At 53.9% G+C, this 24,217-nt stretch overlaps 1 protein-coding gene across 4 annotated transcripts in view; it reads left to right on the top strand.

Annotated features, from left to right (window-relative positions):
* Positions 1 to 24,217, top strand: part of OSBPL2 (oxysterol binding protein like 2) — a 45,682-nt gene that overhangs the window by 11,288 nt on the left and 10,177 nt on the right. For 2 of the 4 annotated variants that reach the window (XM_079944138.1, XM_079944136.1), the window contains exons 2-9: positions 5,584 to 5,754; positions 10,051 to 10,195; positions 12,322 to 12,397; positions 17,120 to 17,254; positions 17,868 to 17,965; positions 20,540 to 20,722; positions 22,332 to 22,439; positions 23,130 to 23,219. In XM_079944138.1, coding sequence (XP_079800264.1) covers positions 5,718 to 5,754; positions 10,051 to 10,195; positions 12,322 to 12,397; positions 17,120 to 17,254; positions 17,868 to 17,965; positions 20,540 to 20,722; positions 22,332 to 22,439; positions 23,130 to 23,219 — 872 coding nt within the window. In that variant the 5' untranslated portion in view covers positions 5,584 to 5,717. The remainder of the gene's footprint in view (positions 1 to 5,583; positions 5,755 to 10,050; positions 10,196 to 12,321; positions 12,398 to 17,119; positions 17,255 to 17,867; positions 17,966 to 20,539; positions 20,723 to 22,331; positions 22,440 to 23,129; positions 23,220 to 24,217) is intronic. The other 2 variants (XM_079944137.1, XM_079944139.1) reach the window with 2 other exon arrangements.

Here is a 24,217-nt window from a genome sequence, read left to right as displayed (position 1 = left end):
TAGAGCGCAGGCTCAGTAGTTGTAGCTCACGGGCTTAGTTGTTCCGCAGAATGTGGGATCTTCCCGGACCAGGGCTCAAACCCATGTCCCCTGCATTGGCAGGTGGATTCTTAACCACTGTGCCACCAGGGAAGTCCTTATTTTTTTAATGTAAGTGATGGTAGGTGTAAATTTTCCCCTTAGCACTGCTGTCACTGCATCCCGTAAATTTTGGTGTGTAGTGTTTTCATTTGTTTCTAAAGATTTCCTAATTTCACTTGTAACTTTTTTCTTTGATCTGTTGGTTTTTTAAGAGAATTTTTTGTTTTGTTTTGTTTTGGCTGTGCCGTGAGGCTTGCCGGATCTTAGTTCCCTGACTGGGAATTGAACCTGGGCCCCCGGGAGTGAAAGCCCGAGTCCTAACCACTGGACCACCAGGGAATTCCCAAGAGAATGTTACTTAGTTTCCAGAATTTTGTGAATTTTCCATTTTTCCTTCTGTTACTGATTTTTTTAAAATTAATTTTTATTGCAGCATGGTTGCTTTACAATGTTGTCTTAGCCTCCACTGCATAACAAAATGATTCCGCTATACACATGCAGATACCCCCTCCCTTCTGGACTTCGCTCCTATTTAGGTTACCGCAGTGCATTAGGCAGTGTTCCTGGTGCCATACAGTATGTTCCCATCAGTTGCCTGTTTTATACGTAGTACCTGTTACTGATTTCTAACTCATTCTCTTAGGGTCAGAGAAGATGTTTGTATATCTATCATTTAAAATCTCTTGAGAAGTAATCTGTGGCCTAACATATGGTCTATCCTGGAGAACGTCCCATGTGTACTTGAGAAGAAGGTGTGTTCTGTTGTTGGGTGGAGTTTTGGATACGTTTGTTAGATCTAGTTGGTTGATTGTGTTGTTCAAGTCCTCTGTTTCTTTCTTTATCTTCTATCTGGGTGATGCTTGCTAATGTATTTTTAAATTACTAAATAAAATTTATATTATTTTGAACAATTTAAATTCAGAATTGTTGTTTAACCACAAAAGTAGCTTTAGAATCTTCAATTATTGGTGAGCTTTTTTGGTGATTATTGGTGATCTTTGTGAATCTTTGTGAATTCACAAAGATCTTTGTGAATCTTTGTGAAGATCACACCTACAGGTTGCTTGCCCGTTTTTTATTGCGAAAGAGAAGTAAATGCGCAATGCGAGTCTCTAGCGAGTTGACCGTGGAGATTAACCCCCAGGGCCCTTAGGCAGCCACTTATTCCTCGGTGACTGGGTCTGCTTTTCTAAGAAAATGTAGAGATGGGCTTGTAACACTTGAATGCGGGTCTTCATGTACGTGGCGGTGGACACTGCGTTTGGAGCCGGGTCCTGGGAGCTCGGGGCAGCGCGGTCGGAGTGGGCACCTTGAAGAGAGCTGGGGGGCCCTGTGGGGGGCCAGGCACCTTGTGCGGACCTGGCAGCAGTGGGGCGCCCCGGCTGGTGTCCCCTGAAGAGGCCGGGAGGGAGCGCTTGGGGCGGGGCTGGAGGAGGGGCCCCGGAGGCCAGCGAAGATGTCCGGCACAAGCTTATTTTTCCGTGTTTTTCTCTAGAGTTAGAAAAGGAAGCAGCTGACCAGAAAGAGCTGATTTTAAAAAAGAAAGCCCTTTCCTGAAGCACTGTCTTAATGGATCGTTCTCTGAGGGCACAACAGGCGCGCTGGAAAAGAGGCTTCTGCTCCCGCCCCGCGCCGTCCCCTCCACAGGGGTGTGGCCGGATGGGGGCGGGGCCCACCTCGGGGTCAGAGGCCACTCAGCCGGGGCGAACCGGCGGGTCCTGCAGCAGCAAGGCTTCTGAGGGGGGTCAGGTGGGGGGGAAACTGAGGGGGAGCGAGGGTGCCCTGCCCGCTCTGCCCCCAGAGGGCCCCCCACCCGGGAGAGGCCCCCCCCATCCAGGCCTGGCCTCCTCCCCGCCCCCTCGTGTGGATACTCCGTAGCAGTGCCTAGTTTCCACTGGGCAAAACGAAGAAGATACAATGTGTGAATCGCCTGCACTCTGGGTGGGATTAACTCTCCACCTTGCACACGCGAGCAAGTCTGATGGCTGCTGTGAGGCTGTTGGCCTTGACCTTGTGGAGCCTCCCCAGACGGGGCTCCGGTACTTGGTGAGGGTCGGACCGCGTGGTCCTCGTAGCAGGATCGCAGGGACTGCAGCCGTGTCACAGTCCCAGCTGTCGGCCCAGCCCGTGACTTCAGTGTTTGTCCAGCCTGACATCTTACACCCTCATTTTAAAGACTTTCCATAAGTTTGGATTGATTTACTTTTAACATTAGGACTTTTGTTACAGGTGAGGAAGCATATAAAAAAGGAAAATACCATGGCTTTAAACATGCCTTTTATTATGGGAGATTTTATTTTTTAATAACAAAGGATGTAGTCTTTTATTATTTTTAAAAATTGTTTTTTAAAGATTTAATTCTATTTATTTTTGACCGCGTTGGGTCTTCGTTGCTGCACGCAGGCTTTCTCTGGTTGTGGTGAATGGGGGCCACTCTTCATTGCGGTGCACAGGCTTCTCATGGCGGTGGCTTCTCTTGTTGCAGAGCACGGGCTCTAGGCACGAGGGCTTCAGTAGTTGTGTCTCGCGGGCTCTAGAGGCTCAGTAGTTGTGGCACACAGGCTTAGTTGCTCTGCGGCATGTGGGGTCTTCCTGGACCAGAGATCAAACCTGTGTTGCCTGCATTGGCAGGCGGCTCCCTATCCACTGTGCCACCAGGGAAGTCCCGGGAGATTTTAAATGTACAGAGAAGCAGACAGAATAGCACAGCGGTCCCCTGTGAGCCCATTTCTAGCCTCAGCAGTTTACCAGTTCCTGGCCCATCTTGTCCCATTAATCACCCTGCCCACTCCTCCCAAGTCATTTTGAAGAAAATCCCAGACATGCTATCATTTCATCTGTACATATTTCAGTGTGTAGCTCTAAAAGATAAGGCCTCTTTTAAAAATATATTTAAAAAAAAATTTTTTTTTTGGCCGTGCTGCACAGCATATGGGATCTTAGTTCCCCCACCAGGGATCAAACCTGCATCCTCTGCATTGGAAGCACGGAGTCTTAACCACTGGACCACCAGGGAAGTCCCAAGGCTCTTTTAAAAAAATGCAATTATGACACCTGTGCCTTTTTTTAAAGTATCATTTTTGTGGTATAATTTGACATACAGTTAAGTTGCACATATTATAGTGTACAGTGAGTTTTGACCTATGTCTACACCCATGAAACTGTCACCTCCGTCGAGATAGCAAAGTATCCCTTCCCCTGTCATTCTCTTTTTCCTTGGTGATTTATTGGTTGAAGAAGCTGGGCTTTGCCCTGTAGACTTTACCAGAGTCTGGATTTTGCCCACCGTGCCCCCACGGTGGGGTTTAGCACGTTCCTCTGTTCTCTGTGCTCCGTAAGTTGGTAGTTGCAGCTGGAGGAGGGCCGGGTTCTGGCTTGCTTTTCTTGACAGGACCCCTTCAGAGGAGTCACATAGCACATCTGGGTCTATGATAGCACAGCTGTGGGTGGTCAGTGACCAGACATGGGAATTCATCAGGGTTGTACACGGCGATGCCACACACCCTGAGTCCTTCATGGATCGGCAGGAACGCCTCTAAAAAGTGGGACAGAGAGGGACTTCCCTGGTCCAGTGGTTAAGAATCCTCCTTCCGGGGGCTTCCCTGGTGGCGCAGTGGTTGGGAGTCCGCCTGCCGATGCAGGGGACGCGGGTTCGTGCCCCCGTCCGGGAGGATCCCACGTGCCGCGGAGCGGCTGGGCCCGTGAGCCATGGCCGCTGAGCCTGCGTGTCCGGAGCCTGTGCTCCGCAACGGGAGAGGCCACAACAGTGAGAGGCCCGCGTACTGCAAAAAAAATAAAAATAAAAAAATATTTAAAAAAAGAATCCTCCTTCCAATGCAGGGGACGCGGGTTCAATCCCTGATCGGGGAACTAAGATCCCACATGCCAAGGGGCAACTAAGCCAGCGTGCCACAACTACTGAGCCGGAGCGCTCTAGAGCCCGCGCCACAACTAGAGAGCCCACTCACCACAATGAAAGATCCCACATGCGCAACTAAGACCCAATGCAGCCAAATAAATAAATAAACAAAGTGGGACAGGGAGTCTGCACAGGAAGGCCACTGAAAGGCTCGACGCTTTCCTGTCGTGTCCTCGTTTTCAAAAGACTGTGTTGGCATCATCCATCCAGTGGTGACCAGTTAATTTCTTTTTCAGCATCTCTGTGAACTCAGGGACTTAAATGTATGGAATGTGTTCCATCCGTCTGGCTGTTCACGGGGCTCACATTGTCCCGTTGTCACAGTGGGAACCTCTGTAGGTTCGACTGAGCCTTTTGACCTGACCCCAGTCGTCCTGCCAGCTTCCTGCTCCTGTAGAGGGACCCGAGTCCTGGACTGAGCCATTTCTCCTCCAGGAAACACTGGTTCCTTTTAGTGGCTTCTAGAGATCGAATATATTGCAGGATGTTGTAGATGGGACCTGTCGTATCAGAGAGGAATCAGAAGCAAGTAATAACAGCTTCTCTAATTTGCCAAAGAAAACTCAACCATCAGCTACTGAGTGAGGCTTTGAATGGGTGTTTCCAGAAGCTGCATAGGTGTCCGGTTCTGCTGGCTGGTTGGGAAGTTGGGAAAGGAAAAGGAAACTCTGGAAGAGCCTTTTGGGGAAGGAAGAGCGGAATGACCTAATGCCAGTTTGTTGCATAATGTAGACGCTTACATGTGCTCAGGATGGAGCCCAGAGATGAGCGCTTTGGAGGTGTCACCAAGCTCCGTGTGGCCACTCCAAGGACGGAGGATGCATCCCCCCTCGGGACCACCTGTTCCTTCACTGCTCTCAGAACTGGAGGAGAGCTCTTGGTCCCGTCGCTACGTGGCTCACACAGTTAAATATGGGTCTCTGCTTATTTTCATAAAAAGTCAAACCTTTTGGGATCAGGTTGACCTCGCTTCAGTCTCTTGCCATTTATGAAATACTGCACTTCATGATGGGAGAAGTTAATATGCATGAGTTCTACTAAAATATTGAGCTAAAATAATTTTGAGAAAATTTAAGTTGATTACAGTTTATACTGATAACAGCTAACTTACACAGCAGTCTTAATTCTCTAGAATTGAAAATTGGTTTCAGGTTGATGTGAAATAAATGTTTTCACATAACTTTGCATTTATTTATAACCGTTTGTTCCAGCTTCTGGTAAAGATTTGCAGTGGCCGTCAGCGGAGGTGTGTTGGGGCCCCAGCGTGTGGATGCCTCACCTTAGCTAACCTGCCTCTCGAAGTGTCCACGCGCCCCCCAGATTAGTCGTTTCACTGCTTCCTTGTATGGTGTAGTGGCTTTTAAAGTAACTTCAGATAGTGGTTCCTTGTTGACGTGCTGCCCGTTGGCGGATGCGGGTATCACGACTGTTTCCTCTTGTGTGAGATCAGTCCTTTTACTTCTTTGCTCAGATGTAATTGAGATTGACCTCAAGAATGGTGAATGGGTATTTTTAAATGTTTCTAAACCATACAACTTCGGAAAGCAAGGATACCAAAATGTTTGGGTTTTTTTTTCCTTTAGATCTCCAGTGCCTATTGGATTTTTACCTTAGAAAGTTCAGAGCGTGAAATTTCTTACACTGTCGATGTAGATCCAGTGCAATGATTCAGTAGAAGACCCTCCAGATCAGGCGGCGAGGAGCCTGGCGCTGAAGGATGAACGGAGAGGAGGAGTTCTTCGATGCCGTCACAGGTGAGCGGAGGGAGAGGCAAGTTCAGAGATCGTGTCGTGAGCACGAAGCCCTCGGACCCAGGCCTTGGACGTAGCCCGGGGACGTGAGGACGGCCCAGGAAAACTGTGTGGAGAGAGAGCTGACATGTTCCAAGGCACCAGCCTTCAGTAAAAGCATGTGTCCTATCCTAGGTTTGGGGGAAAACATCAACTTTGGACCACTAAAGATAACAAGAAAGGGCACCTGTGTTTTAGTCTTTAAGAGTTGCCCTGGGGTGTAAATATTTTTATTTGGATCCTAAGTGAGATGGTCAGCATTCTTATATTATTTATACTTAATGATCAAAAGCGTATTGTCCTGTCTCATAACTGTATCGTGTTTTGCGCTGCTTAAAGTCTACCAAAAAATGTACCTGCTTTAATTTACAACAATTTAAAGTACATTTACCTGCTTTTGCAGCAGCTCTCACCGTGTCAGAGTTCAGCTCTGTTTCGCTTCTCACACACCACTGTGAGTGCCGGTACACAGCCTGGTGGGCAGAGTGCATGGCCGGGTGGCAGGCGGAGGAGAGGCGGGCTGGGTTGGCTCACATTTGCTTAGAACAACCCCTCCTCGTCCTTTTCCCACCTGAGGGACAGATGACCACAGGGGGCCCCAGAACTCACGTTCAAGACGCCGCCCCCCGCCCCCCTCTCCATTGTCTGCCCTCCACCCTCCTCGGCAGCAGGGGGAGCATCACTTTGCTTTTTCTAGCGAGGGGTCCCCTTGGTGGAGACGGACTTCAGGAGACTCTTCCAGCCCACGCCTCCCTCTCAGGCGTGGGAACATGGAAACGGCAGCTCCGAAATATTACGGCCGCCGGGTTTTTCAGCACTAACCCTCCCAAGGGCAGTCGGAGGGGCACTTCCGTAATCAGTGCCAAAAGAGCGTGGTGCCCAGCATGACAAAAGGCTCTTTCCTGAGCACTGTCACTGTTCCCCGGGACACCGTTGCCGTCCCTGCTGGCACTGCTGTCTCGTGGAGCCCTGGCCCTGTGCTCCCGGGTTTCAGCGGCCATGCTTCTCCTGAGTGAAGGGTTGGAGCAGGTTGGGGGATGGGCAGCCCGAGATTATTGACTTATTCTTGTCCGAAGCCCCAGGAGGAGCAGGCCCTGAGCTCATCGCTGTTTTCAAAGGCTGAGCTGCTGAGCCATCTTATCTTCCGTGACTTCATAGCTATTGTGTCCCTTGTAGACGTGTTTTCCTGGGAAGCGTGCTTGTCTGCTTAACCCGCACGCCCATCAGTAGTCTTTCGCAGTTGAATTCCCACCAAGCGGGGTGTTTGTCAGGGAGTCATGCCCTCAGGCCGCCTGGCCCTCGCAGGCTGACCACGTCTGAGACCAAGCGGGCCCGGCCTCGGCGTGGCCTTCTCACCCGGGAGCCTCCTGGGAAGCTCCCTTTCACCTGGGACCAGTGTAGATACTCCGGAAGGTCTTTCCCCAGAGAGGGCTTGAACTGCCTGGAGTGAGGTGTGTAGGTGACCCCATCCCTGCCTCTCCGCACGGTGGGACCTCTCCGCGTGTCCCTGAGATGCAGGCGGAAGAGGCAGATGTCTAGGTGAAAATAATTCCTCGCCTCAGCCCTTTGGTTCCCAAGCAAATAACAGAAAGACGAAAAATATGAAGTCTCCCAATGCAATGAAATACCCAGTCAGTGACTACTTCATATAGAATCGGTCTTACTTTGTGACTCTAATTTAAAAAGTGTTTAAACCCAGCAGTTATTAAATGAATGACTTCACTAGGCAATTACTGGGGCTTCCCTGGTGGCACAGTGGTTAAGAATCCGCCCGCCAATGCAGTGGACACGGGTTTGAGCCCTGGTCCAGGAAGATCCCACATGCCACGCAGAGCAGCTAAGCCCGTGAGCCACACTACTGAGTCCACAAGCCGCAACCACTGAAGCCCACGCCCCTAGAGCCCATGCTCCACAATAAGAGAAGCCACCGCAGTGAGAAGCCCGCGCACCACAACGAAGAGGAGCCCCCACTCGCCACAGCTAGAGAAAGCCCGTGCGCAGCAATGAAGACCCAACGCAGCCAAAGTAAATAAATAAACAAATAAATTTTAAAAAGATAGGCAATTACTTCCTACAAGAATCAGTACCTTTATTTATTTTCAGTAGTTGTGGCTTTTGGGCTCAGTAGTTGCCACGTGAGGGCTCTAGAGCGCAGGCTCAGTAGTTGTGGTGCACGGTCTTAGCTTCTCCGCGGCATGTGGGATGTTCCCGGACCAGGGCTCGAACCCGTGTCTCCTGCATTGGCAGGCGGATTCTTAACCACTGTGCCACCAGGGAAGTCCAAGAATCAGTACCTTTAAATTGAAAGGTTTTAAAGTACATGAAAAATATGTACAGATTAAGGGTTGTAAAAAGACTAACCCGTCAAAGGTGGGTATCTCTGAGTGATCAGATTACAGATGATTTCAACTTTCTCCTTATCTGTATTTTCTTTTTCTATAATAAACACGTGTTGTATATTAAAGCGTTTAAACTGTTACCTGGTGTTGGCTTCATCGGAGGCAAGACTCCAATGCGCTTGCCAGCGAGGAGCTGCTTTGTTTTCTTGGGCACACACCAGGGCTGTGATTTAAACGGACTTTCTACTTGATGCTGGACCAGAATCTCAGCCCTGAGGGAGGTCCTCGGAGATAGGGACACCCCTGCAGGGTAACACCAGGTCCATAGGACTGAGCATCCTTAAGCGGGGACTGCTTCAGGCTAAGTTTAGACTGGGGATTAGTAGATGTTGCTTTGGGGATAGTTAGCAAAAACTAGAGGTGACAGGCTATTTCAGAAAGCATTGATTATTTAAGAGGTTCATTTTTTAAAAAATTAATTAATTTATTATTATTTTTGGCTGTGTTGGGTCTTCGTTGCTACATGTGGGCTTTCTCTAGTTGTGGCGAGCGGGGGCTACTCTTTGATGTGGTGCGCGGGCTTCTCATTGTGGTGGCGTCTCTTGTTGCAGAGCACGGGCTCTAGGTACGTGAGCTTCGGAAGTTGTGGCTTGCGGGCTCCAGAGCGCAGGCTCAGTAATTGTGGCGCACGGGCTTAGCTGCTCCGCAGCATGTGGGATCTTCCCGGACCAGGGCTTGAGCCCGTGTCCCCTGCATTGGCAGGCGGATTCTTAACCACTGTGCCACCAGGGAAGTCCAAGAGGTTCATTTTTAATATATCCTTTCAAATTCATTGCGTAATAAATCTCAATGCTGCTATATTTTGTGCGTCTGTCAATATGGAAGAATACGAAGGAAGGTTATTTTTGCGTTTTCTCGAGGAGGCTTATTAGCAGCAGGTTTGTTTATGTTTTGTGTCTGACCATAGTCACCACCTGGCCTGTCACCCTGGGCCTCGCCTTCCTCTCGGAAACGAGGGGCTGTTATGGGAGCCCTGAGCTCCTCGTGGGCTGTGCCCTCGCTGAAGTAGTCAAGGTCATCGATAGTCAGTGGTCAGGAGCTCCCCACCCCAGCTGGAGGGACTTGCCCTGGCAGCCACAGCTCCCGCCCGGGCCTGCTGTGGAGCAGAACTTGAGTATTTTCAGTGGATCGCACTGGCTGAGTCGAGAGGACACACATTTTCCTTTTCCCTGTAGCCACTGGTCGCTCTGGGAGAAAGCGTTCCCGATGCAGAAGGGCACGGAGCACAGCCCAGGGTGGCGTTACTCTTACTCGGGGGATGGGATGGGCCAGGAGACCACACGACTGTATTTCACACAAGTCCTAGTAGTTCACTTTCCCCGAGGTTTCCACGTACGTGGCGTGCCCTCTGCGTTCGCAGCCACCGTCTGCTGTTTCGGTTTCTGTTGGTTGGTTTGGTAGGTTCTGGCGGTGTGTTTGCACGGAGCTCAGTCTTAGAAACACTGCAGCAGGTTGTGTTTCAGGACATGACGTGGAGCTTGACTGCAGCTTGTGCAGAGGAGGGAGGGGTTGCAGCCTGAGTTAGGTGAGAACACCACAGAGGTGGGCGCCCCAGAGGGTACGGTCACTGACGACAACAGGGAAAACCTGTCCTAGTGCCCAGGAGCCGCCCCCCACGTAAGGACCTGGAGAGCGTGGCGCTGGTGGCGGGGTGGTGGCCTCATGCGGGGAGCCCCCGGGAGCGGTCCTCGTGCTCCGCCTCGACCTTCGGTTCTTGGGAAGAAGCGTTCATTACTCTGGACGTGTCGGTCAGAAGCACTCTCGAGCTTCAGGTGCCTGCTTGCAGAGTGAGAATTCTTAGAGGTAGGCTTTTCCATCTTCCAAGCCCTGCAGAAGTTACCACTCTGCTTGTCTCGCACAGGCTTTGATTCTGATAACTCTTCTGGGGAATTTTCAGAGGCAAATCAGAGAGTCACTGGCGTGATTCATGTGGACACCAGCAAAAGTAATGGGATTGGAAAAGTTGGGGAGAGGCCTCCTCAAGAGAATGGAATTCAAAAGCACAGGTATGTCATCCCACACGGACGTTTTGGAGTCTCCCAGCGCGCCTGTCCTCGCCCCACATCTGCGGCGGGCCCTGAGCTGGAGGAACATCCGTCCCGTGTCACCTGGGCCCTGCCCCCTGGGCAGACCCAGGGCCCTGTTCACCCAAAGACCCCGAGACCCACTGGCCCTCTGCGTGCTCCCTGGAGATCAGTGATGGTGCCTCCTCAGCGTGACCCCCGTCCGGAAGCGGACGGGCGGCCGTCCCTGCCCTGGGGTTGCTGGGGGACTGAGCTCCGTGGGCGCCCTAGCGTTGGCAGGGGGCCGGGCACAGAGCCAGAGGTCGCTGGTATCAGACCCAACTGCTAGCTTCACGCAGCGCCGCCTGCGTTTGACGCGTCGACCTCTCACCCCGTGCGTGAGTGAGTTTCGGAGGGTTGTTTATTAGTGCAGCGAGACCACAGTCCATTCTCTCCCCACCAGCACTGCATTGTCATGCAAGCAGATTCTGATGACAGTCACCTAAGCCTTCACCAGCAGAAGGGGGGACGTAGGCGGGACAGCCGTGAGTCAGGCGGGTGGAGATGGCGGCCTCTGTCCACCCCGCGCTGTTGGCGCTTCGGCTCCAGGGAGCCCAGCTTCACCCCAGATCTCTGCCCTGCGCTGGCACCCAGTGCCCACCTGGGGCCCCGGAGCTGTCAGAGCACCTCCTGCCTGCTCGTGCGGCCTGGACCTCTGCTGTCAGCGCCCCGCACCCTGTAGGCGGGAATCTGGCTCAAGCCGCCCGAGGGCCCGCTCCTCCCTCCCGTCTCCAGCCCCAGGCCTGACACGCTGGCCTCCAGACGCCCTTGGGTGCCTTCACCCGCCCGCTCCTGTCACGGCCCCCTCCCACCACTGCTCCTGAATCCCCCAAAGAGGCGCCTCTCCGCTGCTCCGCCCCTCCTCCTTCCTTGCAGCCGGCTCGGAGGACAGGTCTGATCGTGCGCCCTCCCAGACAAGGCGCACGCGGCCCTGGGTGACGGGGACGGCGGCCCCGTTTCCTCTTTGAAGAGGCGGTCTGGGTCGTGAACAGTAAGGTTCTCCTCTTAGGCTGAGGGCCTGCACACCGGGGGCGGCCCCTCCCGTGTCTGTGGTCCCAGCCTCCTGGGGTCCTCAGTGCACCTGGCCTGTCCCACGTCGGGGCCTGTGCCATGTCGGGGCTCCATGCCCTTGGCTCCGGCCCTCTGCTCCACCTCCATCTCTTCAGCTCCTGCCTCCCCAGGGTCATCCTTGGACCCCTTTCCCACCGTCCACAGAGCCACGCTCCTTCCTCGTGGCTCCCTCACAGCGGGGCCCGTCCTGCCCTGGCCGCTCGGGACCCCAGACGAGAGCTGGCAGAGTGGAGCCACGTGCTAGTTGCCGGCAGCCTGGCACGTGGTGCCTCGTGAATGTCAGTTTTCTTTCCCATTTCGTCTCCCGCTGCCTTGCCCTCCTCTCCCACCTGCCCCCCCGGGCCCGTGGTCCCCCGACCCAGTTCACTGTGAGCAGGGTGTCCTGTGCCCGGGCTTCCCCGGCATCGGCAGGAAGACACCTGGGGAGGAAGGTGCCTCAGGAAAGACAAGCACAGGCTTCAAAGGGGTTTAAGAGCTGGTTTCTGAAAAGGTTTTCTCTTTCTTTTTCTTTTGGCCATGCTGCGTGGCTCGCGGGATCTTAGTTCCCTGACCAGGGATCGAACCCGTACCCCCTGCACTGGGAGCGCGGAGTCCTAACCACTGGACCGCCAGGGAAGCCCCTGAGGAGGTTTTCTTCATGCAGTTCCCTCTTGGGGTCCTCTGGGCTCCACCTCCGTCTGCAGCCCTGCTGCTGCTCCAGGCCGCTGGCACACGGCTGCCGGGGGACTCAGCGACCCGTCTCCCCAGCTCCGTGGAGGAAAGTCGCCTGTGTGGCCATGATTGCTTCCTAAGAGGCCCTCCAAAGATCGATGCAGAAAGCTTTCTTTGGGACTTCAGCGGCAGTCTGGTCCTTTTTTGTCTGCAGGCATGCCAGCATAGAGAAATGCTAATGCTTAGAAAGATGAAAGGAAGACATGGTCATTGTGCAGAACCATCAGTCACTTGTGACTCTCACGTTGGTTGAATAAATACGTGTCACTCTGGTTACCCCTTTACAGGACGTCGTTGCCTGCTCCGATGTTTACCAGAAGTGATTTCAGCGTGTGGAGTATATTGAAGAAGTGCATTGGCTTGGTAAGTTCAGATGGACTCGTCTGAAGTGTGAATCTCACACGTTTTTTTTTTTTTTTTTTTTTCTCTCTCACACGTTTTTAATTCCTGTGAATTTATTGCACTACTGGTAGTTTAAGAAGATGCGCTCTGCATAGTTATAAACAGCATGATGTAAAGATAGTAAGGCAGGAAAGGAACAAGTACAGGAGGGGAAAAGGTGGACAAAAGCTCAAGTGTTAATACACAGTAGGACACCTTCTGTAGGTTAATCTCTTGACATAAGGAGGTTCAGATGGGTTTACACTTACCTTGGTGTTTCATGATGTGCTCGTAGCCAGCTGGCTTTGGATAATCCTCATGAACTGGGGGGCTCTGTGTCCCCCAGCCCACCCACCCTGGGCTGCAGGGCCACTCACCAAGGGACCGAGGCTCCGTGTCCCCCAGCCCACCCACCCTGGGCTGCAGGCAGAGTAACAGGAAAGATAGTTGGATACTTAGTGTCCAGAAGTCGTAGGCCTTTCCTTTTATGGTCTTTCCTGGCTGTGAGACTCGGGGCTGGTCCTTCTCAGGAGGGGGGAGCGCTGCCTTGAGCAGGCTGCAGCGTGCTCGGCCACGGCCACGTCTGGTCACTCATCCTCGGGCTGCGTGAGCTACAAAAAATGCCTTCACTGCTTCTCGGGTGGTCTTCAGCCCAGTCTTCTAATGCATTTATTTTTTGTCATCTTTTTATCTTGAAATAACTTGAGGCTGCAGAACAGCGAGTCTTTTACCCTTCACCCAGCCTTCTGTAACGGCAGCACCTCACCTGAGAACCACAGCACTCACTCTGGGCGTTACTGTTAACTGCAGCACGTACCTGACTGGGCTTTCTCCAGCTCTTCCACTGATGACCGTTTTGTTTTTTTTTAAATTTATTTATTTTTACTTATTTTATTTTTGGCTATGTTGGGTCTTCGTTGCTGCACACAGGCTTTCTCTAGTTGTGGCGAGCGGTGGGTTCTCTTGTTGCGGAGCACGGGCTCTAGGCGCAAGGGCTTCAGTAGTTGTGGCGCAGGGGCTCAGTAGCTGTGGCATGATGGCTCTAGAGCGCAGGGCTTAGTTGCTCCGCGGCGTGTGGGGTCTTCCTGGACCAGGGATCGAACCCGTGTCCCCTGCATTGGCAGGCGGATTCCTAACCACTGAGCCACCAGGGAAGTCCCCACCAATGACCTTTTATTAGAGGATGGTGTGTAGAAACCGAGACCTGGGTGCTGGATGTGCTCATGGCTCCTGGGGTGTCACTGCTCCAGGCCTCTCAGCAGACAGAGCTGGAAAACCTAGGAGTGCGCACCGAGCCCTGCTTGCTCGCACGCGCGTGTCTGTGCGCACCTGTGACCTTCAAGGTGACGACGTGTGTCTGTGCACACCTGTGACCTTCAAGCTGACGACGTGTGTCTGTGCACACCGAGCCCTGCTTGCTCGCACGCGCGTGTCTGTGCGCACCTGTGACCTTCAAGGTGACGACGTGTGTCTGTGCACACCGAGCCCTGCTTGCTCGCACGCGCGTGTCTGTGCGCACCTGTGACCTTCAAGGTGACGACGTGTGTCTGTGCGCACCTGTGACCTTCAAGCTGACGACGTGTGTCTGTGCACACCGAGCCCTGCTTGCTCGCACGCGCGTGTCTGCGCACCTGTGACCTTTAAAGTGGCGCGTTCAGGGTTGTTTTCTTTCAGCACCATCCTCGCCTGCGTTTTCGACACTGTGCACAGTTCAGGTCTTCACAGAAGTGTCTATCTGGGAGTGTGATGAGCTCAGCAAGCCGCTCGGTCTTGACTCTTCAGAGGTCTAAACCCAAAGCCTCTTTTCAGCGGAGTGACATCATTGCATTGCGCTCCCCAAGGAGCTGACCGTAGGCTGGATTCAGAGTAAGGCTGATGTAACACTCGGGGTTGGACGTCTGCATCTTGCTGGGTCGCACTGCCCCACTTCATAGCATCCATCCGCTGTCCCCCGTGAGCTGCTCATCTCTCCGGATGTACCTCCAGGGAGGTGACACACCTCTCTTCACTGCCCATCAGCTCATTGAAACAGCCACGGACTAGTGAACACGACAGTTCCCGACAGAGGTAGCCAGAATCTCCCGAAGACCCCTGCCCGTCACCAGCCCCCACCGCTGCCAGTCAGGGCTAATCATGCGTCCTCCGCCCCTCCACCTCCCCCCTCCTCCCCTGGTATTTTGAAGCAAATTCCAAACACCTTTTCATTTGTGGACATGTCTTATATATCACTAAAGGATAAGGATTCTTTTTAAACACAACCACAGTACTATTATCCTACTTTTTTTTTTTTTTGCTGTACGTGGGCCTCTCACTGCTGTGGCCTCTCCCGTTGCGGAGCACAGGCTCCGGACGCGCAGGCTCAGCGGCCATGGCTCACGAGCCCAGCCGCTCCGCGGCATGTGGGATCTTCCCGGACCGGGGCACGAACCCGCGTCTCCTGCATCGGCAGGCGGACTCTCAACCACTGCGCCACGAGGGAAGCCCCCTATTATCCTACTTTTGAAAGTAACATAATTCTTTAACATCATCACATACCCACTCTGTGTTCAAATTTCCAGTCGTCTGAGCGTGACTCTCCTGTGTGTGTTTTGCAGTCTGTGTGGGACTCATCTGGGTCCTTCCACCACAAGACCTTTCTGTTGCTCTTCTTCTGAATTTAAGAACTGCTGGTGCTTGGTGCCCAGACCCATTATCTCATCAGGAGTTGCAAATTGGAGCCAGGCTGATAACGATCACCCTTCTTTCATTACCTGGAATATTTCTGTGATGAGAAAGTCCCCTCCTCTACTGTGAATGTGGTTTGCATAAGACAGTCGGGATCAATGAGTGATTCTCTATCAAGGTATTCAAATGATGTCTTTGGTTCCCTGGCAGTAGAACTGGTCTAACCAACCAGCTCCCGGGGTTGGCCCTGTGCTGTGTCCAGTCACACTTGTCCGTCTCTGGCTGTAAGAGCCTCTTCAGGCTGGCCCACGCTCCTTTACAAAAGATGCCTCTGCTCCTTCTGTACCTTTATTGTCCAGGGCGAGAGCGAGCTCAGGGCCACAGCTGGGCCCGCGGGAGGCTGCTGGATTGGTCTTGTTTCTAGGTCTTTTCAGGGGAGAGAGTTAGGAGCTGTGTTTTGATTTGTTTCAGCGACGCTTCAGATTCCACGTGGCAGGATTTATCTAGCCTCTTCTGTCTTCTGTCTGTGTCTCTATTCCGCCCAGTTTCTCGCGGCGCAGGAGGTGCTGGATCTAGCGCAGCATGTAGCTTGGGACCCGCTGCTGCGCCCACACCCGTGGCGGCTCAGGAGAGCACGACAGGCATTTGTCGTTCTTGCCCCGGGGGTGAATCTTCAGTCCCTGTGCTTTAGCGCCTCTGGGTGATTGTGCCGCCAGGGAGGTGGTGTGGGTTCATTTGTTTTGTTTTATTTGCGGTGTTTAGAGATGGCTTTTCTAAATTTAATTTTGGTTTAAAATTGTAAGTCCAGAGTCAAATCTCTCAGACAAGGTATATTCCAAGCGTTCCCTCCCTGCAGTCTGGAGGTGGCCATCAAAACACGTTCTGGTCCCCCTTCCCGCGTGTGAGAACGACGACTGCGTGACCTCCTCCCGTTCTTTAGATGAACGGTCGGCTCCTCTCCACCTGTTTCCGCCCCACAGTGTAGCCACGAGGGCAGAGCTGCTGCTTGTTCTTCTGGTCGCGCGCTGTGCTGCCCCACAGTTGACTCACTGTGGCCCTGTGGCTGGATGTTTGCGTTGTTTCTGGCCTTTTGCCGTGTATTTGCTGGAGGAACTGTGGGTTAGGCTCCTGCACATGGGGCCGCCGGACCAAAGGCTTGGTGGGGGGGCATGGCTGCGTCCCCTCCTCTCCGGAGGCTGCCGCATTTTGCATTCCCACCGGCAGGTGTGGGTGGCCTGGGTCCCCCCAGCCTTGCCAACAGGCGGGGGTCAGAGGGTTGGGGCTTTGCCGCTTGAGTTGGGTGTGCAGTGGAATCTCCACGTGCTTTCATTTCCTGTCTCCTGACGTGAGCGAGGCCAGCATCTTTCCTGGCTTTGGGCCGGCAGCGTTTCTTTCCCTCCCCTCCCCCCATCTCCTCTTCCCTCCCCCTCCTGTCCAGCCCTGGTCCTTCCTTGGCAAAGCCGGTCCTGCGCTGCTCAGCCGTGCTCCTGGGAGGGGCCTCTGCCTTCGTGAAGTGCATTGGAGCCTCCTCCCTAGATGCCGGCTCCCTCGGCGCCCACTGCAGCATGGGTCCCCGAGCGTCTTCCCGGCCTCCCCCTGCACCGGGGGCTGCACACTTGCTCTGCCTGCACGGTACCTGAGAGCCGGCTGCGTTAGGGGGTCTCACTTGCCAGGCCGAGGAGTTTCCAAGTCACCCTGGGGTGACGGGTTGGAACGATGCTTTGGGACCATGGAGCTGGAGGTGGCATGAGGAGCACACAGGAGCAGGGTCGTCACTGGAGCTGGCGGCCTGGGGGTGCCTGCAGGCTCGTGTGCCATGAGCGGGGGGCGGGCACGGTGCCCACGGGCATGTGTGCAGGCGGCTGTCTCCCAGGCCGGGCTCCCCGCAGGGCCTCTCCAGTCTCGTCCCGCAGGCAACTGCGGCTGCAGGGAATGATGCTCGGAGCAGGGGCAGGTGCAGGGGCAGTGGTGTCTGGGCAAAGCCGCCGGTAGCGGTAGCGGTAGCGGTAGCGATAACGGGTCCTCACTGGCTCCCCCTAGGAGCTGTCCAAGATCACGATGCCCATCGCCTTCAACGAGCCTCTGAGTTTCCTGCAACGGATCACGGAGTATATGGAGCACGTGTACCTCATCCACAAAGCCTCCTGCCAGCCCCAGCCCCTGGAAAGGATGCAGGTGGGCGGCGGGCTCCTCTCGGGGGAGGGCCAGGCTGGGTGCAGCTCGGCTGCGTGCGGACCGTCGCTTTTAATGAATGTGACGCCATCAGCTTGGCCATGTGGTGGCAGGGACCCAGGCACCTCAGCAGTGGGACACCTGGGAGAAGGGCCAGTGCAGCTTGCATGGATGTTGGGGTGCTGTCCTGCCCCAAGGCCAAGGCATTTGTCGTGGGCACGTTCCGCGCGGGCGTGGTCTCGGCTGCCTGGTGGTCGGGGCTGCAGGGCTGCAGCGGGTAGTGGCGCCGGCACTCGGCTCCTCTTGGGCCCTTTCAGCACCATCACCCCACGTGAGTGTGTGTGTGCGCACGTGTGTGTGCGCACGTGTGTGTGATGGACAGGGCCTGCGAGGTAGGCCCGGGCTGGGGGTAGAAGGCGGCAGAGTTCCTGCTTTCCGTGGCTGTGAGGAAGTGGCGGGTGATAAGCAGCATTTCCCTGGAAGTTCTGCGGTTTCAAACGTGTTACAAGTGGGAGACTGAAAAGGCACCCGGGAGCGAGTGAGCGGGGCGCCCTCGCCGCCCCGGCTCCCACACCTGATGGACAGCCGCCCCTCACCAGCCTGTGGTTGTTTCCAGTCTGTAGCGGCCTTTGCAGTTTCGGCTGTGGCTTCCCAGTGGGAGAGGACCGGCAAGCCGTTCAATCCGCTCCTGGGGGAAACGTACGAGTTAACCAGGTAAGGGGACAGGCCCTCGTGACCGTCTCGTGCGTGAGGTGCTTCTGGCGACGGACAGGGGGGTTCCTTGTCCAGCATGGATTTCTCCAGGCTGATGGAATTGAGGGGTTTACTGCAGGCGGGAAGATGGTGCCCGTACGAGAGCTGTTGTGTTCATGACATAACAGAAGCCTGGTGAAAAAGCCGAGTTGCAGACGGAAGAGCGCGTTAGGCTCAGGAACGGAGAGGGGGTGCCCGGGAGCGTGCGGTGCGGGGTGTCGGATTGCTGGGTGCTCGTGTTGGGGCGTTCCTGCGAGGTGTGGTTTAAATTGCAGCATCTTTATACAACCAGTGGCGTGTTGTGTGACCGATGCATCTTGGATTCAAAGAACCACACACTTCCGGTTCTTGGGTCCTTTATTGCATATATGTTATTAATGGTTGAGTTTTTCCAATGGAGAGTAAATGATGGTGGGATTTGGGGATGTTGGACAGCTTAGAATGGGCACTCTTCAGGTTTGTAGAGTGTAAGCGAGTGGGTGGGAGTGTGTGTATCTGCACTGGTTTCCGACCATTTGGGGAGGAATTGTCATCTTAGCGATGCGGGCGGCTTGCACACACCTGCCCACACGTCACTTCCCAGGTTGGGAAAGCAACATTCACGTCAGTTTCAAATTCCACTGTTTCTGGCTTGTCCTGGATGGCTCAGCAGCGACCCCTTCTCCACACGCTGCTAGAGTGGGAATTCCCCCTGGGTTTTTAGTGTGGCTTAGAGGTCGGCTGGCACTGAGCGGTGGAGAAGCCGTTCTCCACATCTCATTGCCCTTGAGAAAGCTGGACGAGTTGGGAGAAAGCGTGGTGTGTGCTGCTGGGGCGCTTTGTAAATGACAGGGGTTCCGCACGTGACCTTGGGCTGTGGCATCTCACAGCAGGCGGGGCCATAAGGCACAGCCCTTTCCTTTTAGAAGGAGGAAGCTGAGACCCAGGCAAGGGAAAGGCTTGCCCCGAGGGTCACTCTTAAGGGGACACTTCTGTCTTGAATTCATGTCGAGTTTCCTCCTTTCTTAGATGTTTCTCTCGAGCAAAGGCTTCCTCCCTCCGGTTAGTTTGCTTAGTCCAGGGTTCGGGATTCTGACCCTGTGTAGCTGTCAGATTAGTATGAGCATTTTTGTTTATTAAAAGCATCATCGAAATATCTGAAAAGAAAAATCAAAGCGTAATATGATAAAAGTTGCAGACAAAGGAAAGTAAGCAGATGGATTAAAAGCGTACGAACCCCCCAAGATGCTGGATACAGAGTGACACCCCTCATTGTTCATCTTTTTTTTTTTTTTTTTGCGGTACGCGGGCCTCCCACTGCTGCAGCCTCTCCCGTTGCGGAGCACAGGCTCCGGATGCGCAGGCTCGCGGCCATGGTTCACGGGCCCAGCCGCTCCGCGGCATGTGGGATCTTCCCGGACCGGGGCACGAACCCGTGTCCCCTGCATCGGCAGGCGGACTCTCAACCGCTGCGCCACCAGGGAAGCCCTGTTCATCTTTTTCATGAACGTAGTTCAGGGGTTGAACTATAGTTTCACAGGCTGATGGGAAACACTGACATTCTCTCTTAACTGTGTGTCGGGCCTTAACTTCTAGGTCACGCTTACGGTGTCTGCCGCATGCCACACGTGTGAGACGGAGCCGTCTTCCTGTTTGGGGGACAGAAACTAAGCCTGGCCATTCACCAGTGTCTTCTCATCCTTAGAGGTTGCTCCTGGATAACTAAAAATGACACTTTCTTTTCTTAGACAAGTATTCATTTTGTAAATTACATACCTTGGTAGGCAACCTTTTTAAAATCTAATTTTTCAACTTTCCTTCCTTTGTAATGATTGGAAATTCTGATTCCAGTTAAGTTAGTAATTATGTGGTTGTGCTTTTATAATTGTTAATGACTACAGCTGTAGGTGTATTCAGGGTTCTGGAACAATTAAAAACTGACATTTTTATTGAAAAAGAGAGTGTACTAAAAATCCTATTTCCTGGCCAGGAATATCTTGGGGCATAGGACATTTCATCACAGAAATGCCAGGAGCCTTGAAAGGAGGCTGGAAAGTCCTACTCTGGGTTTACTGGGCAGTGGGCATCCCTCGAGGACTAAGGTGACAGTTTGCTGTCAGTTCTCTGAGTTCACTGGTTCTGAGAGCTCCTTGTGCACCTGCGTGCACGGCGGGAGGCCTCTCTGCACTGTCGCTTGTTCTGCGTGGTACTGACTTTGGCCCTGGAGGCACAGCGCGTGTGCGTGTGCTGTGTGTGCTGTGCGTGTGCTGTGCGTGTGCGTGTGCTCTGCGTGTGGTCAGTGTTAGGCCAAGTGTGACGTCAGGGAGCCGTGTCGGATATTTCTGCCACGTGTGACAGCACGCGTGGTCCCCTTATCCCAGCGCCCCTTCCAGACGTGGAGGCCGGGTGGCCATGCGGTCCTGCAGCGCCACAAGCGCTGAGCTGCAGGCCCGCTGAGAGCGGGTTGGGCTGACCTTTCTGGGCTTTGTTGTCACTGATGCGGCCCTTTGACTGTCCCTCCTGCCCCCTCCTTTCTTTTCCTTGTTTTGTTCCCAGGGAAGACTTAGGGTTCAGATTCATATCCGAGCAGGTCAGCCACCACCCCCCCATCAGTGCATTTTACTCGGAGGGCCTCCATCAGGACTTCCTGTTTCACGGCTCCATCTACCCGAAGCTCAAGTTCTGGGGGAAGAGCGTGGAGGCGGAGCCGCGTGGCACCATCACGCTGGAGCTTCTCAAGTGAGTGGGCGGCCGTGCATCCAAAGGGAAATCCGTTTCCATTTAGGACGAAGACGTCCTTCTGGTGGAGGGATCCTGCGTGTTCTGCGGGCCGGGAGCCTTTCCAGCGGCAGGGACTTGCTCTAGGGAGGCTGGAGACCTCGTCGGGCTGGCTGTTCCTGGGGGTCCTCCTCACATTTGACCGTGTTGGGTCCCGTCTTCTCTCCCCTGATCTCTGCGGTCATCACCTCCTGCTGCATGACAGCCCCAGCTCAGCAGTGTGAAACGGCACTGTCCTCCCCCGGTGTCTGGGGGCTGGAGGGCAGGGGCATCGTGGGTGGCTCTGCCGGGGTTCTGTGCGGGCGCAGTGGGAGGCCTCCTGAAGACAGGTGGGAGGAGCCTCTGCCCCTGCGTTCACTGTGCCGGCAGCTGGCAGGGGCCCTCGCTTCCTTGCCACCCTCTGCTCTGTGCGGCTGTGCAGACGAGGCACTGGCATCCCCCAGAGCTGGGGCCCGGGGTGGTGGGCAGACCACCACTGGGACAGAACCTGCAGTGTCTTCTGTGACCTGACCTCAGAAGTGAACACAGCCCTATGTGCACGTGCTGCTGGCCACGCAGACCAGCCGTGGTTGAGTGTGCAGGGTGGGAGGCTGGGCTTGACCACCAGGAGGTGAGAAGGAAGGGGCCGTCTTCCAGGACGCCCGAGCACTGTTAAATCTAAACCTAAGCGCGCCCGATCCGGTGGTGATCAAAGGCCCTCAAAGCAGAAACTGAGTCTCTAGCAACCGCCTGGCACTGCAGACCCATCGGCGGGCGGTCCAGGCCGAGGGGCGCAGCCGGCTCCCTGGGGTGTGAGCCTCGCTAACCGTAGCCCCCATGGGAAGCTTCTGATGTCATTGCACTTCCTGTGGCCCCGCCGGGCTGGAGGAGCGTGGTCTTCCCAGTACCCACCCCCCACCCCCTGCACCTCGGGGCAGATGAGGTCACCCAGGCACGGTGAGGGCGGCCCCTTCCTGGGGAGGGTGCCTGTCCCGTCTGTCCCGAGCTCTTGGCTTTCTCGGGTGAGGCACGGGGAAGTGGAAGGTCACAAACCTTGTCAATTAACACCTTGGGGTTCCTGGGAAATGCAAGGAATTCCAAATATTCATCACGAAATGCTTGTGCTTTGAGCTGGTTTTTGCCCTGAATTGTGGCTCTTTGAGGCAGCCTCCCTTGAGACACACGTCTGGCCACATCTGCTCAGCACCCGTTTGTGGGGTCCACACGCAGGTCCCCAAATGGCCAGGGCCACGCGCTGGGGACCTCGCGGTTCCTGCAGGCTGGGGTGGAGGGGCTGTGCTGTTGAGGGCTTCACAGGAAACCTCTTGCCTTTGTCTCAGCCTTTTCTTGCTTATTAACTTGTCCTGACATTTAAGTAGAAAGCTTTTTTGCTGCTACAAAGGAGAGAAGAAGGACATTTCAAACGAATGCTAAAGAAGTTGCCCCTGTTCAGGGAGTTCAAAGCGGTGTTCTGTTCCTCTGCAGGTTTTAAGTCAATTACGGTTTGATTCTGTCTGGTGTTTTGCTTTTGAGGTCGCACAGCGTCTTTGCTTCGCTGGCCTCTGACTTGCTGTTCTCTGGCGTCTTTCAGACATAATGAAGCCTACACGTGGACCAACCCTACCTGCTGTGTCCACAACGTGATTATCGGGAAACTCTGGATAGAGCAGTACGGGACGGTGGAGATTGTAAACCACAGGTAATGGCCCCCGACAGTCGTGCAGCGGTCAAAGCCAGGGTGGCGGTGCAGCAGCCAGAGCACCAGCTGGCACTCAGCCCGTGGTTGCACGCTGCTGTCGGCTTCTCCGGGCCCCTCCCTGGTCCCCCATGCCCCTCGGCCTCCAGACGGGCCTCACTGGCTGGGAGGCCCCACACGTGGTGGTGGTTGGATCTGATTCTGGTTGGCACTGATCGAAGTCATCATTACTGCTCTGTGTTGATATTTCTTTGTTTGTAGTCACAATAGTGAATTTATTTTGAAATTCTAAACTGCACTGAAGAATGGTGTGATTCCCTGATGAAAGCAGAGCGACCGTTCTCAAGTCTTGTCCACTGTCCAGTCTGTCAGACCTTCTAGGGGTTCCTGGCTGGTTGGCTTTGTTATGTCTGTTAAGATGTAATTTACATGTCATGAAATCCACCAGGAAAAGTGGACGCTTACATGGTTTTTAGTAAATCTACTGAGTTGTGCAACCATCGGCACAAGGAAGTGCTCGAAGCTTTCCATCCCCCGGAAAGACCCCTGTGCTGTCCACTGGGCCTGATGCTGCCCCGCCCTGGGCAGCCTCCGTCTGCCCACTCTCTCCCACCCTCCCTCCCTCTTTTCTCTCTCTCTCTTTCCTGGATGTTTCATGTCTACAACAGAAGCCTGTGTTTGTTTTCCCTGCAGAACTGGAGATAAGTGTGTGCTTCACTTTAAACCGTGTGGATTGTTTGGAAAAGAACTTCACAAAGTGGAAGGGTACATTCAAGACAAAAAGTAGGTCCGCGTGTGGGTTGGGCCACAGGGTGCCTGGACGGCGTGTGTGTCTCTGCAAAAGACATAGTTGTGCCGGTGACATCTGCCAGGGAGGACGAGTTATGACTCTTTCTTGTTTAGAAAAAGCATTTCACTACTGAGCACAGAAGGAGATAATGATGAATTTTAAGTGCACCGTTCAGGGTGGTGACTGATGGAGCCCAGCTTCCCCTTCTTTGAGGGTAAAAGATCTGGCTCTGTTTTCTTTTGATAAAATGGATGTGAGAAAGTTCAGCATTTTCACTGAGAGATAAAACTGCAGTTGTGCAAACAGGACTGAGATTTTAGAATTTGACCATGTGTTTCCTTCCCTCTCCTGGCGTCCGTAATGGTTGTCAGGCGAAACCCAAACCCGAGCTCGTGAGCATCATTCTCATGTGACTCGTTCATTCCAATTTGGAAATTTGGGACTTTTAAAGTTTTTGTGAGCAGAGAAATGGCCACTAGTAATTTTAACAAATTGGGGGGGGTCCCCCACGTTATGTGTTGGGTCTCAATTTCTCTCTCTTTTTTCCAATAAGTAACTTGGGCTGTATAAGGGCCATCAGAGCCCTTCCAGCTCCTGAAATGCACACGTTGTCGAGTAGAAGGAAGCTTCCAGTGTAGAGCAGCGGGTGCTTTTGCTCCATCCCACTCTACTGGGTACCAGAAATCACCTGTTCTCATTCCTTAAGATACCTTTAGACGTAAGACTCCGACCACTTCGCCCCTTGAAGTAAGCTAGGACCTGGTGTGTGGACTTCACGGGGCAGCATTCCTGTTAGTGGGAATAGCACTGGCCCGCCCTGTGGCCAGCGCATCCACAGAAGCAGGCTGCGGGAGCAGACGCCACCGGCACTCAGTGAGCCATGCCAGTCCTGTTCTGAGTTTCTGGTGTTCCGCCCTACATTCGATGCTCTTTCCTAATGCTACGTCTCTTGGAGACAGAGAGTGTCTGCCAGGCTCTCTGCCGAGTGAGG

The sequence above is a fragment of the Stenella coeruleoalba genome (assembly GCF_951394435.1).
Source record: "Stenella coeruleoalba genome assembly, chromosome: 15".
NCBI classification, from domain to species: domain Eukaryota; kingdom Metazoa; phylum Chordata; class Mammalia; order Artiodactyla; family Delphinidae; genus Stenella; species Stenella coeruleoalba.
This window is presented reverse-complemented; position numbering and strand designations above follow the sequence as displayed.